The 16,331-nt window shown below is 36.2% G+C and overlaps 3 protein-coding genes across 5 annotated transcripts; 2 read left to right on the forward strand and 1 right to left on the reverse strand.

The window, feature by feature from the left end:
- Nucleotides 1–151: 151 nt before the first annotated feature.
- LOC109155829 (leucine-rich repeat extensin-like protein 4) lies at nucleotides 152–1,569 on the forward strand. Its single transcript, XM_019303496.1, has one exon. It carries the CDS (start codon nucleotides 293–295, stop codon nucleotides 1,424–1,426), a length of 1,134 nt encoding a protein of 377 aa, XP_019159041.1. The 5' UTR covers nucleotides 152–292; the 3' UTR covers nucleotides 1,427–1,569.
- A 111-nt stretch (nucleotides 1,570–1,680) lies between these two features.
- LOC109155826 (DSC E3 ubiquitin ligase complex subunit 1) lies at nucleotides 1,681–9,241 on the reverse strand. Its single transcript, XM_019303490.1, has 15 exons — nucleotides 8,588–9,241; nucleotides 7,250–7,322; nucleotides 6,827–6,954; nucleotides 6,073–6,188; nucleotides 5,924–5,984; nucleotides 5,701–5,767; nucleotides 5,541–5,618; nucleotides 4,455–4,612; nucleotides 4,079–4,138; nucleotides 3,852–3,945; nucleotides 3,340–3,507; nucleotides 2,902–3,230; nucleotides 2,445–2,561; nucleotides 2,195–2,369; nucleotides 1,681–2,032 (listed from the first exon to the last, which is right to left on the reverse strand). Exons 1-14 carry the CDS (start codon nucleotides 8,744–8,746, stop codon nucleotides 2,268–2,270), a joined length of 1,710 nt encoding a protein of 569 aa, XP_019159035.1. The 5' UTR covers nucleotides 8,747–9,241; the 3' UTR covers nucleotides 1,681–2,032; nucleotides 2,195–2,267.
- Nucleotides 9,242–11,189: 1,948 nt separating this feature from the next.
- LOC109155828 (RNA polymerase II subunit 5-mediating protein homolog) lies at nucleotides 11,190–15,897 on the forward strand. Of its 3 annotated transcripts, none has more exons than XM_019303493.1 (10): nucleotides 11,190–11,490; nucleotides 11,596–11,655; nucleotides 11,780–11,947; nucleotides 12,503–12,569; nucleotides 13,968–14,188; nucleotides 14,293–14,406; nucleotides 14,506–14,539; nucleotides 14,782–14,897; nucleotides 15,378–15,419; nucleotides 15,491–15,897. In XM_019303493.1, the coding sequence occupies exons 1-10, from the start codon at nucleotides 11,287–11,289 to the stop codon at nucleotides 15,602–15,604; spliced, it is 1,140 nt and encodes a 379-aa protein (XP_019159038.1). In that variant the 5' UTR covers nucleotides 11,190–11,286; the 3' UTR covers nucleotides 15,605–15,897. The 3 variants fall into 3 exon arrangements, with proteins under 3 accessions (XP_019159038.1, XP_019159039.1, XP_019159040.1); XM_019303494.1 differs by having other exon boundaries at nucleotides 14,293–14,400; XM_019303495.1 differs by lacking the exon at nucleotides 11,596–11,655.
- Nucleotides 15,898–16,331: the final 434 nt, after the last annotated feature.

Here is a 16,331-nt window from a genome sequence, read left to right on the forward strand (position 1 = left end):
GGGGCACATTGCCATCCCAAGGCGGGAATTTTGCCTGTGGGCAAGAAATCTTGAAATGCGGTAGGAATCCATAATTATGCTGGCAGCCTAATTTTGACAGGTGAAACTTATGTCATTTTAATTGGTGGTTGTCTCAGTTACTAATGGAGATTAAAAAAAGTTAATGATCCATATTAAGCAAAAGCTGCATAATTAACCAGAAGACTTGGGGATAGGAGTTTGAAAAGGAGAGAGGGAAAGCTCCCTACAAAAACCAGGAAGCAGGGATGATCAGTCTGCAGAATTAACCATAATGGCTTCTTCACTGCCCTTTTCCTCCACTGCCAGTGCCCTGGTTCTTCTGCTGCTAACTCTTTCCTCCTTCAAGATTTCATCGAATGCCGCCCTTCATCCCCGCCACCCATCCACCAATGCAACAGCGAGCCCCCCGAGGCTTCAGCAGGCCTATGTGGCTCTCCAGGCATGGAAGAAGGTGATCTACTCTGATCCCCACAACATCACTTCCAACTGGGAAGGAACTTCAGTCTGCAACTACACAGGCATTTACTGTGCCCCATTCCCTAATGACACTTCAATCCAAGTGGTGGCTGGGATTGACCTAAACCATGCAGACATAGCCGGTTTCTTGCCTGATGAGCTTGGCCTCCTCACAGACCTTTCACTCATCCATCTAAACAGTAACAGGTTCTGTGGAATCCTCCCCGAAACTCTCTCCAATCTCGCTCTTCTCTTCGAGCTAGACCTCAGTAACAACAGATTCGTAGGCCCTTTCCCTTCTGTAGTCCTGTCTTTGCCTTCCTTGAAATACCTTGATCTTCGTTACAATGAGTTCGAGGGGCAGCTGCCCTCGGAGCTCTTCAGCAGAAGCCTCGACGCCATCTTTGTCAACAACAACCGCTTCTCTTCCATGATCCCATCAAACCTCGGGTCAAGCTCAGCCTCTGTTGTCGTGTTTGCCAACAACTTCTTTGGAGGATGCCTTCCCCCTAGCATAGCCAATTTCGCCAACACCCTCGAAGAGCTCTTGCTCATCAACACCAGCTTATCGGGCTGCCTGCCACCCGAAGTGGGAGATTTATACAAACTGAGGGTTTTAGATGTTAGCCATAATGATCTGATAGGGCCAATACCTTATAGCATTGCAGGGCTGTCCCACTTGGAGATCCTAAATTTAGGCCATAATATGTTCAGAGGAAATGTGCCAGAAGGGGTCTGTGACTTGCCCAACCTATCAAACTTCACATTATCTTACAATTTCTTCTGTGAAGAAGATGGGATCTGTAGCAACCTTACATCAAAGGGTATCATGTTTGATGACCGGAGAAACTGTTTGCCCGAGAAGCCATTGCAGAGAAGCAAGAAGGAATGTGAGGCAGCATATGAACACCCTGTAGACTGCCTTGCTGATGGCCACTGTGGTGCATGATCTTTCCTGGATAACTTTTTTTTTTTTTTTTTTTTTTTTTTCCCGCATTCTTGATTTCTCTTACACTATTTAAGGACAGCAAAATAATGATCAAAAGCTTGGTTTCAGCTAATATTTTAAATGGATTTTAGCAGATTTGTATATTAGTTGAAGTCTGTAAATGGTGTGGCTTTCATTTCATCATTCCTGCATAGTTGCATACTTGCATGTGAGATGTACAACAAGATTCTTGAGATATGTAATAACAGGGGAGCTTAAAGTACAAATCTTTTGAGCAATTTATTACTTCTTGAATCTTGATACTGTATGTACAGTCTGTATGTAATTGTAAATCAAGAATCTTGAATCATAGTATCATACACTGGATTTACAGATTAAAAATCGCAAGTCTATGATCTGCAGAATTGCACACTTCTCAGCAGAGGTAAAAACACAGATTCGTCGAAACAAGGTAAAATGGACAAGAATAAGCACTGCCATTAATGGATTCTTACAAAGAGTATATTGTACATTATAATTGCAGCAATTCAGGGCAGACCTGCAGTCTCTATGTTAGTTTTGTTGTGTGAAAGAGCCGGCTCAGTGTAATCACATTTGCCCTTCAACCTGGGGAAAGACACACCGATGTCACCAAAAGTCTAAAACTGATCTCGAGAATTTGTGGTTTAAGCATTAAACATAAGAATGACGGTTTGTAGAGCTATAAACATGTCGGTAACTGAATCATTTGAATGTGGTTCGGTGAAGAGTGGTGCAAAGTCGTTTTACCTTTACAGAACGGTGGCCAACGTTTCAGCAGCTCTGTAATTAATACATATAAACACGGGATAATACAATCAACTTAAGCCGGGGGGAGAGGCCTCCGGCAAGTTGGACACTCCATCTTTATGTCCATCCATCTTTGCAAACAGCCAGAATGAAAGAAATGATCACAGGGTGTCACCTGAACAATATAGTCGCGGTTAAAACCAAACAGAAGAAAATCTTAGAGAAAAACCAAAAAATTTTGTCACGGTACCATGCAATCATTGGAACGCTGACTCAGGTCGATGTTAGTCATGCAAATAACACAATCAATAGGCTGAACTGCATCTTGATCGAACTTTCTATAATAGCTGTACTTCTCGGGTAAAATCTACAATGCCAAGAAAATATTGCAGAGATCAGTTATCAAAACAAAACATATCCATCCTATTCTTCTCGCATGGAAATATAGGCCTCCAAAGCAAGTTTAAAGAAAAAAAATAATAAAAATAATAGCCGTATCATCTATGTAGGGCGGAGGCCAGTGAAGGACTAAGTCCAGTAATTGGTGGCTAGGGGAATTGTTGGGCAGAGGCCTGAAGGGCCAAGTTCAGAACCCTGTCTCTCGAAAATGTGGCGGGGTACAAAGAAATAAAGTTGCGCCTTCACTACGAGTTATAGCTTTTGGCATAATGGTAAAAGGAAATTAGAAAATGATGACTCTGTCCAACCTGACGTGGAATGAACCACCGAGATCCAAAATAGTGCTGCAGAAGAAGAATTGACGCCTGAATTCCCATAAAAATACCCAAGCAAATACACCATTTCTTGTCTGTCTCTATGCGCATGAAGTTGTGAGGACAGCCAAAGATATACAGTGGAATTGCTAGCCGAGTAATAGTCATTCCTAAGATGTAATGAGGATGCAGCGGTTTTCTCGAGTCACGAATGACATTAGTTATGATTTGGGGTATCCAAAAAGCGTGGAGAAGGAGAAGAATAGGCCGCAGAAACTTGTGAAATTCATACATGATCAAAATGCCACCTAAGAGTATGCCATCTGCAAAATAGTTGAAGATAAAAAGAAGAAAAAATAACAATATTTAGAATCTGACAATACGCAAAGAAAGATGTGCACAGTTAGCAGCATTTAGAAAATAAGAGCTTACAGAAACGGCTGTACAAAACTGACAATTCACGTCTCATTGCTTCCCAACCCTCTCCACTGTTCATAGGTCTACTTGCTTTCCAGATAGCAAGAAGGTATCGCATCTCGAAAATTGAGAAAACCACAAACTTGAAAAATGCAGCAGTTGCGAAAGCATTGAAGAGGGACTCTATAAATCAATAAAGAATACTTACATTAGCAAACATTCACCAGATTTTACATAAAAACGTTAAGTAGTGAGATTAATGAAGAAGCAAAAGTTGCAAACAGAATTAGAAAGGATTTCATTTTGGTTGAGAATTTCCTTGGTTTTCATTGTCGATCCAAGATCCAAGCTGCTAGACTATAAGGTCTTTGGCTTGAAGGGAAGTTTATTATGGATTGGGTAGAAAACAACTAGTCACCAAGAGTGGCATTAAGTTTATAAAAGGACTCTTAAACTTCAGAACTAATAGAGCGAGCTTATTAGACTACTTAGACTAACAATAATACATTTTACTGATTAGAACTTACCAACCAGTATCCCTGCAGTCAGATGCAAAAGACATAGATAAGCATCCATGATTGCCTGTTGCCCGATCATCAAAATTGAAACTTTGGCAGCTCCCTGAGAAAAAACGATGTTAAAGCATTAGCCACCGTTTCAATAAATTAGGACTCAGAAAGAAACGTATATCAGAAGCAACAGTAATGCACACTAAAAGAATTGTTATGATGCAGAGAGAAGACATAGTCCTTACTGATTGGGTGTTACTATGTTCCATTTGCCGAATCAGTAATAAAACTTGAAGGAAAGAGACCTGAACATCTTTAGTTAAAGAATCCATCCAATAACCAGCTTGGTTGGCGTGAGTGCCATGCACTCTCATCCCTTAAGAGAGGTCAGGAGTTCGAACCCCCTCTCATATGGAAAAGCCTATCTGGCCAGCACTTTGCCCCTTAATTGGGCCGGCCCGGTGCGAATGGGGATTAGTCTGAGTATGGTACGGGCTTAAAGGTGTCTCCTACAGTTAGGGCCTGCTCAGGACACCTCATGGCCTAACCAAAAAAAAAGAATCCATCCAAATGCAGTCAAAAGAAACAATAATCTAAGAAACTAGAACCGGTGAAGGATACAAAGGTGACCATCAACGTGTAATTCACCGCTTTGTTGTAGTAAACCTCAATATTGATAGATGAAGCATTCAGTAGGATGGGTGAGAAGCAATCGCCATCGTCATTTACTGAAGGGCTTTCCATTAATCCTTCTAAATGATATCGATCATGATCTCCATCTAGGAAAAACACAATAGAGTAACCCAAGATATAGTCACACGCTCTTGGAGACATTTTCACAAACCAATAAAATATAAGCTAGTACAGTTATAGAAATATAGAATGTATAAAATTCCAATTGTAGCTTGTAATGTCTTCATGCTACATGGAATTCAATTCTAACATCATAAAGGCCATTCAAATAGGGTCCAAAATGCAAAATATATATATATATATATATATATATATATATATATATATATATAAATTATCAGAAAGTTACAACCTCAGGCTAATGAAAGCCCTTACAGAATAACTACTGTGAGAACCCACTATACGGAAGAATACTCTATTTCGTCAAAGTAACTTTCCAAAAGAGATTGAGTCAGTGACTAAATTTTTTTTACTCTTGCCGGCATTCTCTAACTGGCACTTCACTCAAACCGCTTGCCTTAACCATGCAAGGGTTTTCATTAGAATTCAAGAATCAAGATTGCCACCTGCAGTGAGCTAAGCACCATACAAATGGTACTTTCTGAAGGGGTCCATGAAGCTAAGCATCTAGAATTCTACTGTTCAATCAATAAGGCAGCAATATTAGGGAAGTGGCAGTTGTGAATTGTCATTAGGCTTTATTTAAGTCTGGGCTTTTTATACACATTCTCCACTTTACATCTTACTTTGCTACCAATGCCATATTGGCTAGCCATTTTAGGTAATGGTCATATTTAATACAAGAGAACCTATGTTATTGTTGATGAGTGAACTAAGCACTTTATTTTCCAGAACTCAAGTAAATATGCAATCCGGATTATAAAAGCACAGAAAGTGCAACAAATGGATAGCAAAATATCTATTGGTTAACTAATGCCAAGTTGTTTCTTAAATAGACAAGTTGCAATGGATACAATTAACAAAGAAATTATACACATTTTGAGAACTGAATACCATTTTGGGCGGATGAGACTCGGGAAATTTGTGCTGCAATTTCAATGTTACAATGTTTTTCCATTTCATAAATTGGTGCTGTCAAAAACAGATACATAAGTTAGTTTAAGCCTATAGTTGAATGAAAAAGTAGTGGTGCATGATTAAGAAGTTAGATTACAGTGTTTCCTTTTCCAAATTTTATCTCGAGGAGACTCCTGGAACACCTGGGATGAAAAAACTCCAAGCTGTTCAAAGACCACACACAAGCTAGTTTAGTGTTAGGTCAAAGATCTTCAGGTAGCACCAATAAAAATAAATGTCAATTTCAAAACCACCATTTTTAAACAATACTTTGCACAAAACCATTGTAAAAACGCACAAGTAGATATCCAAGCAATTACCAAGTGATAAGGATTTGACAACAGATACTCATCTTCATGGCCAAACTCCCCTTCTTTGCCACTGCAAATCGAAAGTAAATAGATTAGGTGATTTGGGGATAATTTTATAGGAAACAATGAATCTGGTAATTTAAGTAAGAAGAGGATACCTGTAAGCTACCATTCGGAGTTGTCTGAAAGGCCAAATATATACACCTTCTACACGGATTTTAGCACCAGCAACTTCATGTTCATTATCAAAAACATCATGGAAAACCATCATCCCCTACTCAACATTAAGGTAAATGTATTAAAAACGGTGATTCCATTACAGAATATCATTAGTGAAGAAAGAAAAGCCAATAAGGTGCTCCTGCGGAACACTACAAGTACTTATGAAATAATGAACAGTGATAATAAAAAAAAAAAAAAAAATAGCAATGTTTTGTTCTCATACATCATGTGGTGACTTTTAAGAGCTCATTATACTCGTCAATGTAAAAGCACTGAAAGCTAAAAGACTTGAGCACATTATCAAGTATATGTGAAAGCTTGCAAGGCACTGACGTAATCATAGACTAATGCACAAACAAATTCAACATGATATCATTGGTCAACCATATTACTTGGTTCATAGGCAATGAGGCCAGTTAAGCACTCTGCTATCTGGTTAAACTCCACTAAGAATTACCAGAGAGGCAACATAGAACGCAAATTTTAGTTTGGTAAACTATAAATTTAAACCAAAATGTACAATCAAAGTGGAAAAAGTGAATAGCATTGGAATGATCTAATTACTTTTCAAGGTTGGTAAGAGACAAAAAGAAATAAAAATCAGATATATAGTTCCTTCAGAATAGCAAATACTCTTGATATTCATGCCCTGTACCACCATAAGATACCAGGGTGTAAAGATCATATTACCTGAATGTAATGTACACCGGTTATTTTTGTTGGTGTACTTATCAATTCAAGGACAGAATTGCCGTTGGATTTCCTAAAGTCAGGAAATCTAGTAGTCATATTCGCTGAATCTAGGAATCTCCAGGACCCTGTATAAAATTGGCCAGAAGGACATAGTCAAATTAAACATAATAGCAGGAGATAAATTGGTTATGCAAGACAAAGTTAACATTTTCTTTTTCTCCTGCTATTCCACTCACCAGTGAACAAGATAATGCAGTAAATATATCAACTCAAAATACTGAATTAGGTATTATCATTAGTCATTATAATTTTCAGGATGACAAAAGGAGAAAGAATGAAGAACATGCTTCCAATTAAACTGCAGAATGAATTCTACAATCTGCATACACCATTGTATTTATAGCAAGAAAGTGTGTATACCTCTATATGTCCCTGTTATATTCCAAGCAGAAAATGGACCCAATTGATTGTCATCCTTTTTCACAAACAGCCACTGCAAGAATCAACAATGAAGGTATCAAACAGCTGCTGCTCGAGAAGAGGGTTGTTTTTCTTTTTAATGAGCAAAAGTAATAATACAAATTTATTTACAGAAAATGAAAAACCTCAAAAGTTATTGCTATGGTATTGATCTACAAAGCAGAAAATGGATTCAACCTACTGTCATCCTTCTAACTGCAAAGTTATTGCTATGGTAATGCTATGGCTTCTCTTTTAATGCGCAAAAGTAAGGATACATACATATTTACAGAAAATAAGAAACTTCCAAAGTTAAAGCAGAAAATGGATCCAACCTACAGCCACCCTTCTAACGGCAAATTTGCTGCTATCATAATGATCTAGCAAAAAGTTGTCTTTCCTGAGATCTCTTAGAAAAAAAAAAAAAAAAAACTAATCCCGCCAGGAGCTCTACCTTATGGTTAACTCAGGCATTCTTAGGAGTTAAGTCTAGATATCTAAACATTGTTGCATTAGGTAATAAAATCAAATGATACAATAAGGTAATAAATCATCCAATTCAAAACCCATCATTCACCAAAAGCCTAAAGACAAACTTGATATATTCATGTTAAAATCTCCCTCCTACCTATGCTCTTATTTCTTGATAAACATCACTCCAAAACTAAACACAGGTGGAAACTGTGTTCCATAGCATTTTCAGACATCAAAACTTGTCTCACATGTCCGGTTGGAAGTAGAAATACGAACTTCAAAGGACATCATAGTAGAATGGTCATATGTAGAGCATGGGAATGCCAAAGTATATCAGCACAACAACCATTGAATCAAAGTTCTATACTTTCACCAGTAAATCAAGAAGATTTTGCAAATCCATGATAGCTTGAGAAGCTTAAACCCCTAAACTTCCTGATAAGACCCAATCAGCAGGACATCAAAGGGAGAACCAAGTTTCACTTTCTAGAAAGCAAAACTGTTCAAATGTCTCCCAAAGTGTATAATGTATGATTGATTCCATAATAGTCATCTCATTTCTGATTAATTGCAAGCAGAAAAATTCCCCTAATACATCAGAAATACAGTGATTGCATAAAACTTAACTACAATTTTCAAGTACGAGTTACATTTTTCCAGTTTCCATTCTAATAAATTACTCAAAGTCAAAAACTTTGTAAAACCTAATGCAAAAATCAGCAGAACACAATGTCCAAATAAATTCCACTCCCAATTAAAAGCAAAAACAACAACATATGAAATCTAATTATGAAAAAAAAATAATAATTGAACTTTAATGCTGACCTCGTCGCCCCAAGACTGATATCTCTCCTTCAAAGGTCTGAGGCTAGTTACCGGACAAAATAACAAAAAGGAGAAATACAATCCAAACGTAATTCTAACAAAAACCCCACAATTTCCTCCGCCCACGCCCCAAAGATCCAATCTTTTCAAGGCACCCATTTCAAGATCAGCTCCAACTCTTCTATTCCACGAAACAGCTCCACAGATAGGAGATTTAGAAGATAATTGTAGAGAGAGAGGAACTCTAGGTTGCTTAAAATGAAGTCAACAAATTGAGCTAACGACCCAACAACGAACGACAAGCCAAAGAAATACCCAAAACAACGATCAAGAAAGTGAGAGCTCAACTACTCGTAAGAAGCAGTAGAATTTCCGCTTTGTGCAACGAATTCCCAGTTTCAACAAGCGACGCCTTCGCCGGTCAATTTCTGAGCCGGAAAATCGTTTCTGCTCCGTACCATTTTATTGAAAGCAGTTATGAATAAACATTTTACTAGCACTGGAGAATACGCTGCATAGGTGTAGAGAGAGAAAGAGATTGGAGGGGGTTTGAGTTAACTTTCTCTCTCTAAGCTGGTTGCTAAACGCCAATGGCGTTTCGGGAGTCCCTGTAGGTAAAATTGGAGTCAGGTGGTACGTACGGGAGAGAATGATAGGGTCACCGGTGGTGTTAAGTGTGACGGAAACAATCCAATCGGCTGCACGCTAAGAAATTAGAAATCCATGTTACCGGACAACCCTATTCCAAACGATTGATTTGATAATCATAAAATTTAAATTTTTCTCTCAAATACTATCTAATGAATTAATAAGTTAAATTTCATTGATGGGAGACTAAGAGATATTTATAAGCTTTTTAAATTTGAGTTGGCTTATAAAACAAATTTCATTGGAGTACACATTCGGATAATGATTATAGATAATAATTGGAATAAATATCAAATAGGTCACCGAACTGCACACTAAAGTGCAATTAGACCAACAAACTCACAAATAATGTAATTGGGTCCCCGAACTACACAAAATTATGCAATTAGGTCTGAAATAACATGTTGACCTGAAATTGTGCTGACGTGGCGGTTACCAATTTTAAAAATAAATTTTAAATAAAATAATTTATTAAAATTTTTTTAAAAAAAATCGTCTCCGACAGTTCTAGTTTTTTTTATATATAATTTTAATTAATTATTTTATTTTAAAATATATTTAAAAATTATTTTCAAAATTGGTAACCGGCATTTCAGGTAAACATGTTATTTTAGACATAATTGCACGATTTTGTGTTGTTCAGGGACCAAATTGTATTGTTTTTTAGTTCAATGGTCTAATTGCACTTTGGTGTGCAGTTCAGTGGCCTATTTGACCCTTATTTCTATATAATTATATCACAACAATATTTATATTTATCCCATATATGTCATCGAATAATAATTACATACGGAGTATTTGTTTTATTATTCAAATAAATAAATAAATAAATATATATATATATATATATATATATATATATGTACGCTAAATACAACCATAAAAAATAATACTCTCTCAATCTCATTTTATGTGCCTAGGTTAATGAGGCTTGACTGGAATTATTTTAATTCAACTTTTTATAATATTAAATTTTAGTATGCAAAATTGATATATTTAAAAACTTCACTAAAAGTACTATTAAACACAACAAATTAAATTTAAAAATAAATAAAAATACTAAAGAAAATAAACAAAGAAAGACGAGTTATTTTGACCAAATAGTAAATATGACAGATAAAATGGGACATTGAGAGTACTAGATACCAAATACAAAAAAAGTATCATGTCTTCTCTGGAAATGTTGAATCCCCATCCTCATTCCCCAATGGCACACTGTCCAATATTTAAACCTTGGTATCTTTTTCCAAATACTGTCTACTTGAATCAATGAGTTAAATCCGGATGAACATTATTGTATCATGTCAAGAATACACAAGGGTGATACTCCTGACCAACTCCTTCGACCAGCAAAGTGATATTTATAAATACTTTTATTTTTTTTGAGTAAATAAATACTTTTATTTAAATATAAATAAATATAAATGTTAATTATTTAATTAATTTATTTATTAATTGTAAAAAAATAAAAAATTAAAAGAACGATGTTAATGTTATAAATAATGTTATATTGATGGCCATTAAACCATGAGACTCTTCATTTGCCTTTCATTTAATCCCTTATTTATGTTGAAGATTTAAAAGGTCGTATAGATCACTATGTATATGGTTGAAAGCTTAATGAAATGACATGATTGTGGTGTCTACATTTAGTGTTCTTTTTCTTTTTTTCTTTATTTACTTTATTGCATTTACACACATATACATATATACGAACTTTCGGACAATTATGGTATAATAATCACGCGAGAACTAATGAGTTGATAGGACGAATTACAACAGCTAAAACATTTTATAGAGTTGATGTAAAATTGAGGGAGAAAACGATTTTACGAAAACACTAATTCAGTAATTCTGGAGAGGATTCGTGTATAGTTTTGGTCCACAATTATGAATAAACAAAAATATAGGGGCAAATTTGGAAACATAAGGAAAAGAATAAGTACCGGGAAGAGAGAAGTCGTGGCCGGTAAAAACCGCTCTGAACCCCTACTGAGGTTTACTAGCGCCGGCGGCGACTGAACTGCTTTGCTAATCTGAGACTGGAAGCCATGGGAGAACCAGTGAAAGGGACGGTGACGCCACTCTCCTCACTTTTCCCCACGGACGAAGCTCAGAAAGCGTTGCAGCGCGTGCACGGGACGATCGATGAGCGGCAGAAACAGCTGGATCAACTAAACGGCTTCGTCGCCGACAACAAAAACCTCATCAATCTTGTTCAGCGTCTTCCCGACAAACTCCACCACGACATAATGGTGAGTTACTCTCTTTCCACGCTCCGGTGTATGTCTGTTGTTGTGGATACATCCTGTATACTGTGAATGTGTTGGATATATATATGAAATTGTTGTTATTTTTAGGTTCCATTTGGTAAGGCGGCATTTTTTCCTGGTCGATTGATTCATACCAATGAATTTCTGGTAATTATTTCTGGAAATTGTTATTTATACTCGATTCTGTTAATACTTCAATTTCAATGCTTCTAACATTTTCTCTTGTGAGCATACTTGCATTAAGTTGTTATGGATTCTTTGGTAATTGTAGGTTTTACTGGGGGAGGGTTATTATGCTGATAGAACATCCAAAGAAACTACTGAAATTTTGACAAGAAGGGGTAAAGCTTTGGAGTCCCAAGTTCAATCTATAAAGGCTGTCATGCAGGACCTTAAAGCTGAAGCTTCATTTTTTGATACCACGGCTGCTGAGTCAGCTGTAAGTGTTTTGATTCTTATGGTGCACACACACTTTGATCTAATGCTAGTTTGGTTGAATGATTTGAATTGCCAATAATTGTTCTTTGTACAACAATGTGAAGGAATTATCATTTTTATGTAATTAGTATAGCCAGATTTCAGTTTCTTGTTGTTATTCAACTGATGTCAGTAGATTAAGAAACACAAGTTATTGATGTGCTTATGATTGCCTAGTCTACAACAGTGCCAAGATAAGGACCTGCACAGAGAGGGAAAGAGAGAGATTCCCTTTACTAGAATTGCTTTACTAGCAAGGTTGTAGCAAGGAAGCCATGAATTGTCTTTTTGATTCTGCAATCCCATATTGTTTTCTGAAACTTTTTGGATTTAAAAGTGAGGAATGATAATTCCTAATGAGCAATCTTGGCTCTTGGCACTGTCAAAAATTTTCATCTGGATGGTAACACTATTTGTGTCTTACTGTGCTATACAGCTACACTGGTCTTCTAATATGCTAGTGAAACTTCTCTTGTATATAGTTTTCACTTTAATAATTTCAAGCAATGTTCAACAGGAGGGTCTTGTGGAGATTAGGGAAGACTGTGTTGAGGAAACTTCTTACGGAGAGTCAGCTGCATCAGGCAAGTTTTCTTTTGATTTCAACTGCTATATTGTAATTCTTATTATTCTTGAATTGATTTTAGTAGAAATTTACTAAATCTAATTTGTGTTAAAAACCTAATTACCAGAAACCTGCTTAACCAATCAGAGCTTAGTAATCAGATTTTGAGCTTGATGAGGTGGCAGCAGGAAATTTTTGCTCAATATTTCATAGGTTTGTGGCTTGGTTTTGGGGTGAAAATAACTTCTCATGGGGCTATGTATATATTAGAAGGCTAGTTCCCTTATGTATGTATGTAATTAATTAATTTTGCATACATATATGTTATCTGAGAAGTTGTAGCACTTGCTCTCTATACCAAGCCCATCCTCCATTACTAAGATGACTATGGTGTCCAAATGTCATTGTCTTTTAGAATACTCCATGCTCCTGCCTTAAAAATAAAAATTATGTTTTTTTTTATATGCTCTGTGTATGTGTATATCCTGCAACTGGAATTAATTAGAAAAAAAAAAAATTACTTTCTTGTCGAATCACCACATACCAAAATGGGTAATATAAAGCTTTATACCATGATTAATTTTTCTCCTGTTGATGGTTACTCAATTATCATACACATATCACCACCAATGTGCATGCAAGATAAATTATGGAAACTTTCATGCAAATAATATACCAAAATATTTCCAGTCATATATTCATAGAAATTTGTGCTAATTTTCACAAAGTTAAAATAAAACAAACCAGTAGTACTATATAATGACAAGTCTACAGATATACAAATTTTTGAGAGGTGGGTATTGATTTTGGTCTGTGGGCTCAGAGGGGTTACAGATTTCATAGATTTGGGGGGGGGGGGGGGTGCTGGACTGGAGGTTGAGGTGGATGGACTGAGTCAACACTGATGGTGGTTGATAGAGTCATAGAGGAGAGGGTGGCAGGGGCTTGTTTGACATAGGGAGGGGAAAATATTGCAACCTGAAAAAGGGGTAGAATGTTCATGTGTGGAGGAGATAACAAGAACCGATGAATATACCTGGAGCTATGGAGAAGAAAACCTTGATTGGTGGTGAAAACGTAGAAAAGATGTCCTTAGCTCTTCCATTCCCATTCTTTTACCGAGAAAACTCCCACCTGAACAGTAAGAATGACTTTCATTCCAAACATCTTTTTCCCCTCAACCTAACACCCCCAATTGAGTTTATACAAATCTCTTTCAGAGGGCTTAGATGCTACCAAGAATGCTTCATGTTAAATTTGAAAAAATCCCTTTCAGTTTACTTTAGTTGTTTGATTATACCTTTATTTGAATATCTTTTGTCCTTACCTTTACTGATAAAAAAGAGCACCACTGTAAATTCCGAGATTGGAAAAATTGCTTAAGATATTAATTTCTAATTATCCTTGAAATTTCCAGGGGTCCCAGATGTTGAGTCTCATAGTTCTAAAGCCGAAGATGCTAAACAAGAAGTTGATGATGAAGAATATGCTCGTATTTTATCCCGGATGGCTGAACTTGAGAGAGAAGAAGAAGAAGCTGAAGAAGCCGACGAATCTATTGAAGATGAACCTGATGAGACCAACTTAGATAGAAGTATTCACCAACATGCCTTGGATCAACAAATTGCAAGTTTAGAGGTAATTTATATAGTAGGATATTGTGACTACAGATATTTAACTAAGGGGTGCACTTAATTGCATTAAATTTTCAAAGAACTCCATTTTATTTTATTTTTTATTAGTTGCATGATTTGAGTAACCTGACAAAAGGAGCGAGATCTTCAATAACTAACTCAAATGAAGGTGGAGTGACAGTGTCAAGAAATCACTCAAAAGATTTTTCTGGTCAGGTGCAAGTAAGGAACACCTCCTTGTTATTCATATCAAAGTTGCAAAGGTGAATTTGCCCGTCAATTATACTTCTGTAAATTAATATGTGAAATTTCAAACTCCAGGTCGAGGCTTCAAATGTCCGTGCTCTATCTGAAGGTTAGTCATGACTTAAAGCATAGAAAAAAAGAAAATTGTAAAATATGTGAAACCATGAGTTACTGAGCTTCAACACAAAGCCAGTGATTTACATACATTACACATTAAATCATCAAAATCCTGGCAGCTTTCATCACATCTCCTGATTATGCTGGACAAAACAATGAAATAATTTTCCCTTCTTTTCTTTGTGGTTTCTCCAATCAATAGCATCACATCTCTTAACATTTGCACTCGTTCAGATGATTACTTACAAAGAGAATGCTTGCCATTCCGTCCGCCAAGTTCAACTGATGTAACTCCAAGGCTTCCTGTAGTGAAGGACAATATCAAGGCTCCAGTTGTGTCGGAAAACAAGGTATCATGCAACTATCTTTGTCCCTTACCATCTCCCATCACTCTCACTTCTCCCCCTAATTCTTCTCTCTTCTTTTGAACTCTTGTCATCTTTCATGATTGACCATTAGCCTATCGTGATAATAAACAGTAAAAACAGGACAAAAATTTATTGGGATTCCGCAAGTGTTATCCATGTTGAAAAAGTAGGCATGATTGGCGTATAACCTTAATATATAGCGATATTGTTTTGTAACTGATATGCTAGCATAAGGGTAAATTTTTATTTTTATTTTTCCCAATATTTGTATCCCACTATAATGGCAACTCCAAAGGTATTAGATATTAACAATCATGCAAATTACATTTGATTTCACTTGAATCACTTCATCATTGTCACGATCACAATGCAGTTTGTTTTCCCTACTTCAGAAGCATAAATCACAAGGCTGTAAGAAGTATAACATGATGGATTGATGGTTAAATATATCTTTTCCTGCAGGCTGTGGTAAACACCACCGAACAAAGCTTTGATGTTAGCAAGGTATGCCCAGCTCATCATTTCTCCCGATGTGCTTAGATGAGTTCAGTATGAGCTGATAATATTGTGTGCAGGCATTTACGGGCTCTATCGTGGAACATTCACCTAACTTTGATACGCAACCAAGAGAGCAAGTTGTTGGTCGTGCCTCAAAGCCAGTATCTAGATTCAAGATGCAGAGGAAGTGACTGTGGGGTTTGGACATCCTTAAAATATATGGATAACCTCCGTTGCGGCTAGGAGAATGAATTTTTTTTAATTTTTTAATTTTTTTGGGTACTACATTGGTATTTTGTCAAGTCTTGGTAAGGCCCATTTAGAGAATGAACTTTAGACAACCACTAGTGGAACTTTGATCTCCAAATTAGACATATTTTGGGTATCACAGACTATGTTGTACAAACATTAGGTAAAATTTTGGGAATGTATCTTTTGTGAATCTTTTTTATTTCCCAATTATAAAAATTATTATTATTTTTATTATTAACAATTTCTATTCCTTTTTTTTAGTGACGAGGGAAACTCACAGCCATTACTGTGTACACTCGGTAAACTTCACTTTGTGACCTTAACTAGGAAAGAAGCATAAAAATGTAAATTAACTTAAAGTTGTTCATAGTAATAAATTTTATACAAGTCAAAGCATTAAATGCTTATTGAAATCAGATTCCTAAAAATGCAACACAACTTAGGTAAGTTTTGATTTTCCATAACTCCATAAGTACAGACTTCGCTAAATATTTCCACAATCATAGTCTATCCTCCATAAATATGCGAGTCAAAACCGCTTTGCATCTCCATGCCAGTTGTTATACCATGGATCAGGGTGCACTTTGTAAGGTGAATATTGGTTTTAAATTGTGTATTTTTAATATTGAAATTGTGAACATTTAGAATATAAAAAATTGTGTTTTT

The sequence above is a fragment of the Ipomoea nil genome, unplaced genomic scaffold (assembly GCF_001879475.1).
Source record: "Ipomoea nil cultivar Tokyo-kokei standard unplaced genomic scaffold, Asagao_1.1 scaffold2704, whole genome shotgun sequence".
NCBI lineage: Eukaryota > Viridiplantae > Streptophyta > Magnoliopsida > Solanales > Convolvulaceae > Ipomoea > Ipomoea nil.

Bases quoted from the DNA above. Each gene is read 5' to 3' on its own strand.
- LOC109155829 (XM_019303496.1), top strand. From the start codon at position 293: ATGGCTTCTTCACTGCCCTTTTCCTCCACTGCCAGTGCCCTGGTTCTT.
- LOC109155828 (XM_019303493.1), top strand. From the start codon at position 11,287: ATGGGAGAACCAGTGAAAGGGACGGTGACGCCACTCTCCTCACTTTTC. The intron at 12,570-13,967 runs GCAAGTTTTCTT...TGAAATTTCCAG, and splicing joins CGGAGAGTCAGCTGCATCAG to GGGTCCCAGATGTTGAGTCT. The intron at 14,540-14,781 runs GTTAGTCATGAC...GCACTCGTTCAG, and splicing joins TGTCCGTGCTCTATCTGAAG to ATGATTACTTACAAAGAGAA.
- LOC109155826 (XM_019303490.1), bottom strand. From the start codon at position 8,746: ATGGGTGCCTTGAAAAGATTGGATCTTTGGGGCGTGGGCGGAGGAAAT. The intron at 7,323-8,587 runs GTCAGCATTAAA...TGATTCTTGCAG, and splicing joins ATCAGTCTTGGGGCGACGAG to TGGCTGTTTGTGAAAAAGGA. The intron at 2,562-2,901 runs GTTGGACAGAGT...TTGGCATTGTAG, and splicing joins GGTGGTTCATTCCACGTCAG to ATTTTACCCGAGAAGTACAG.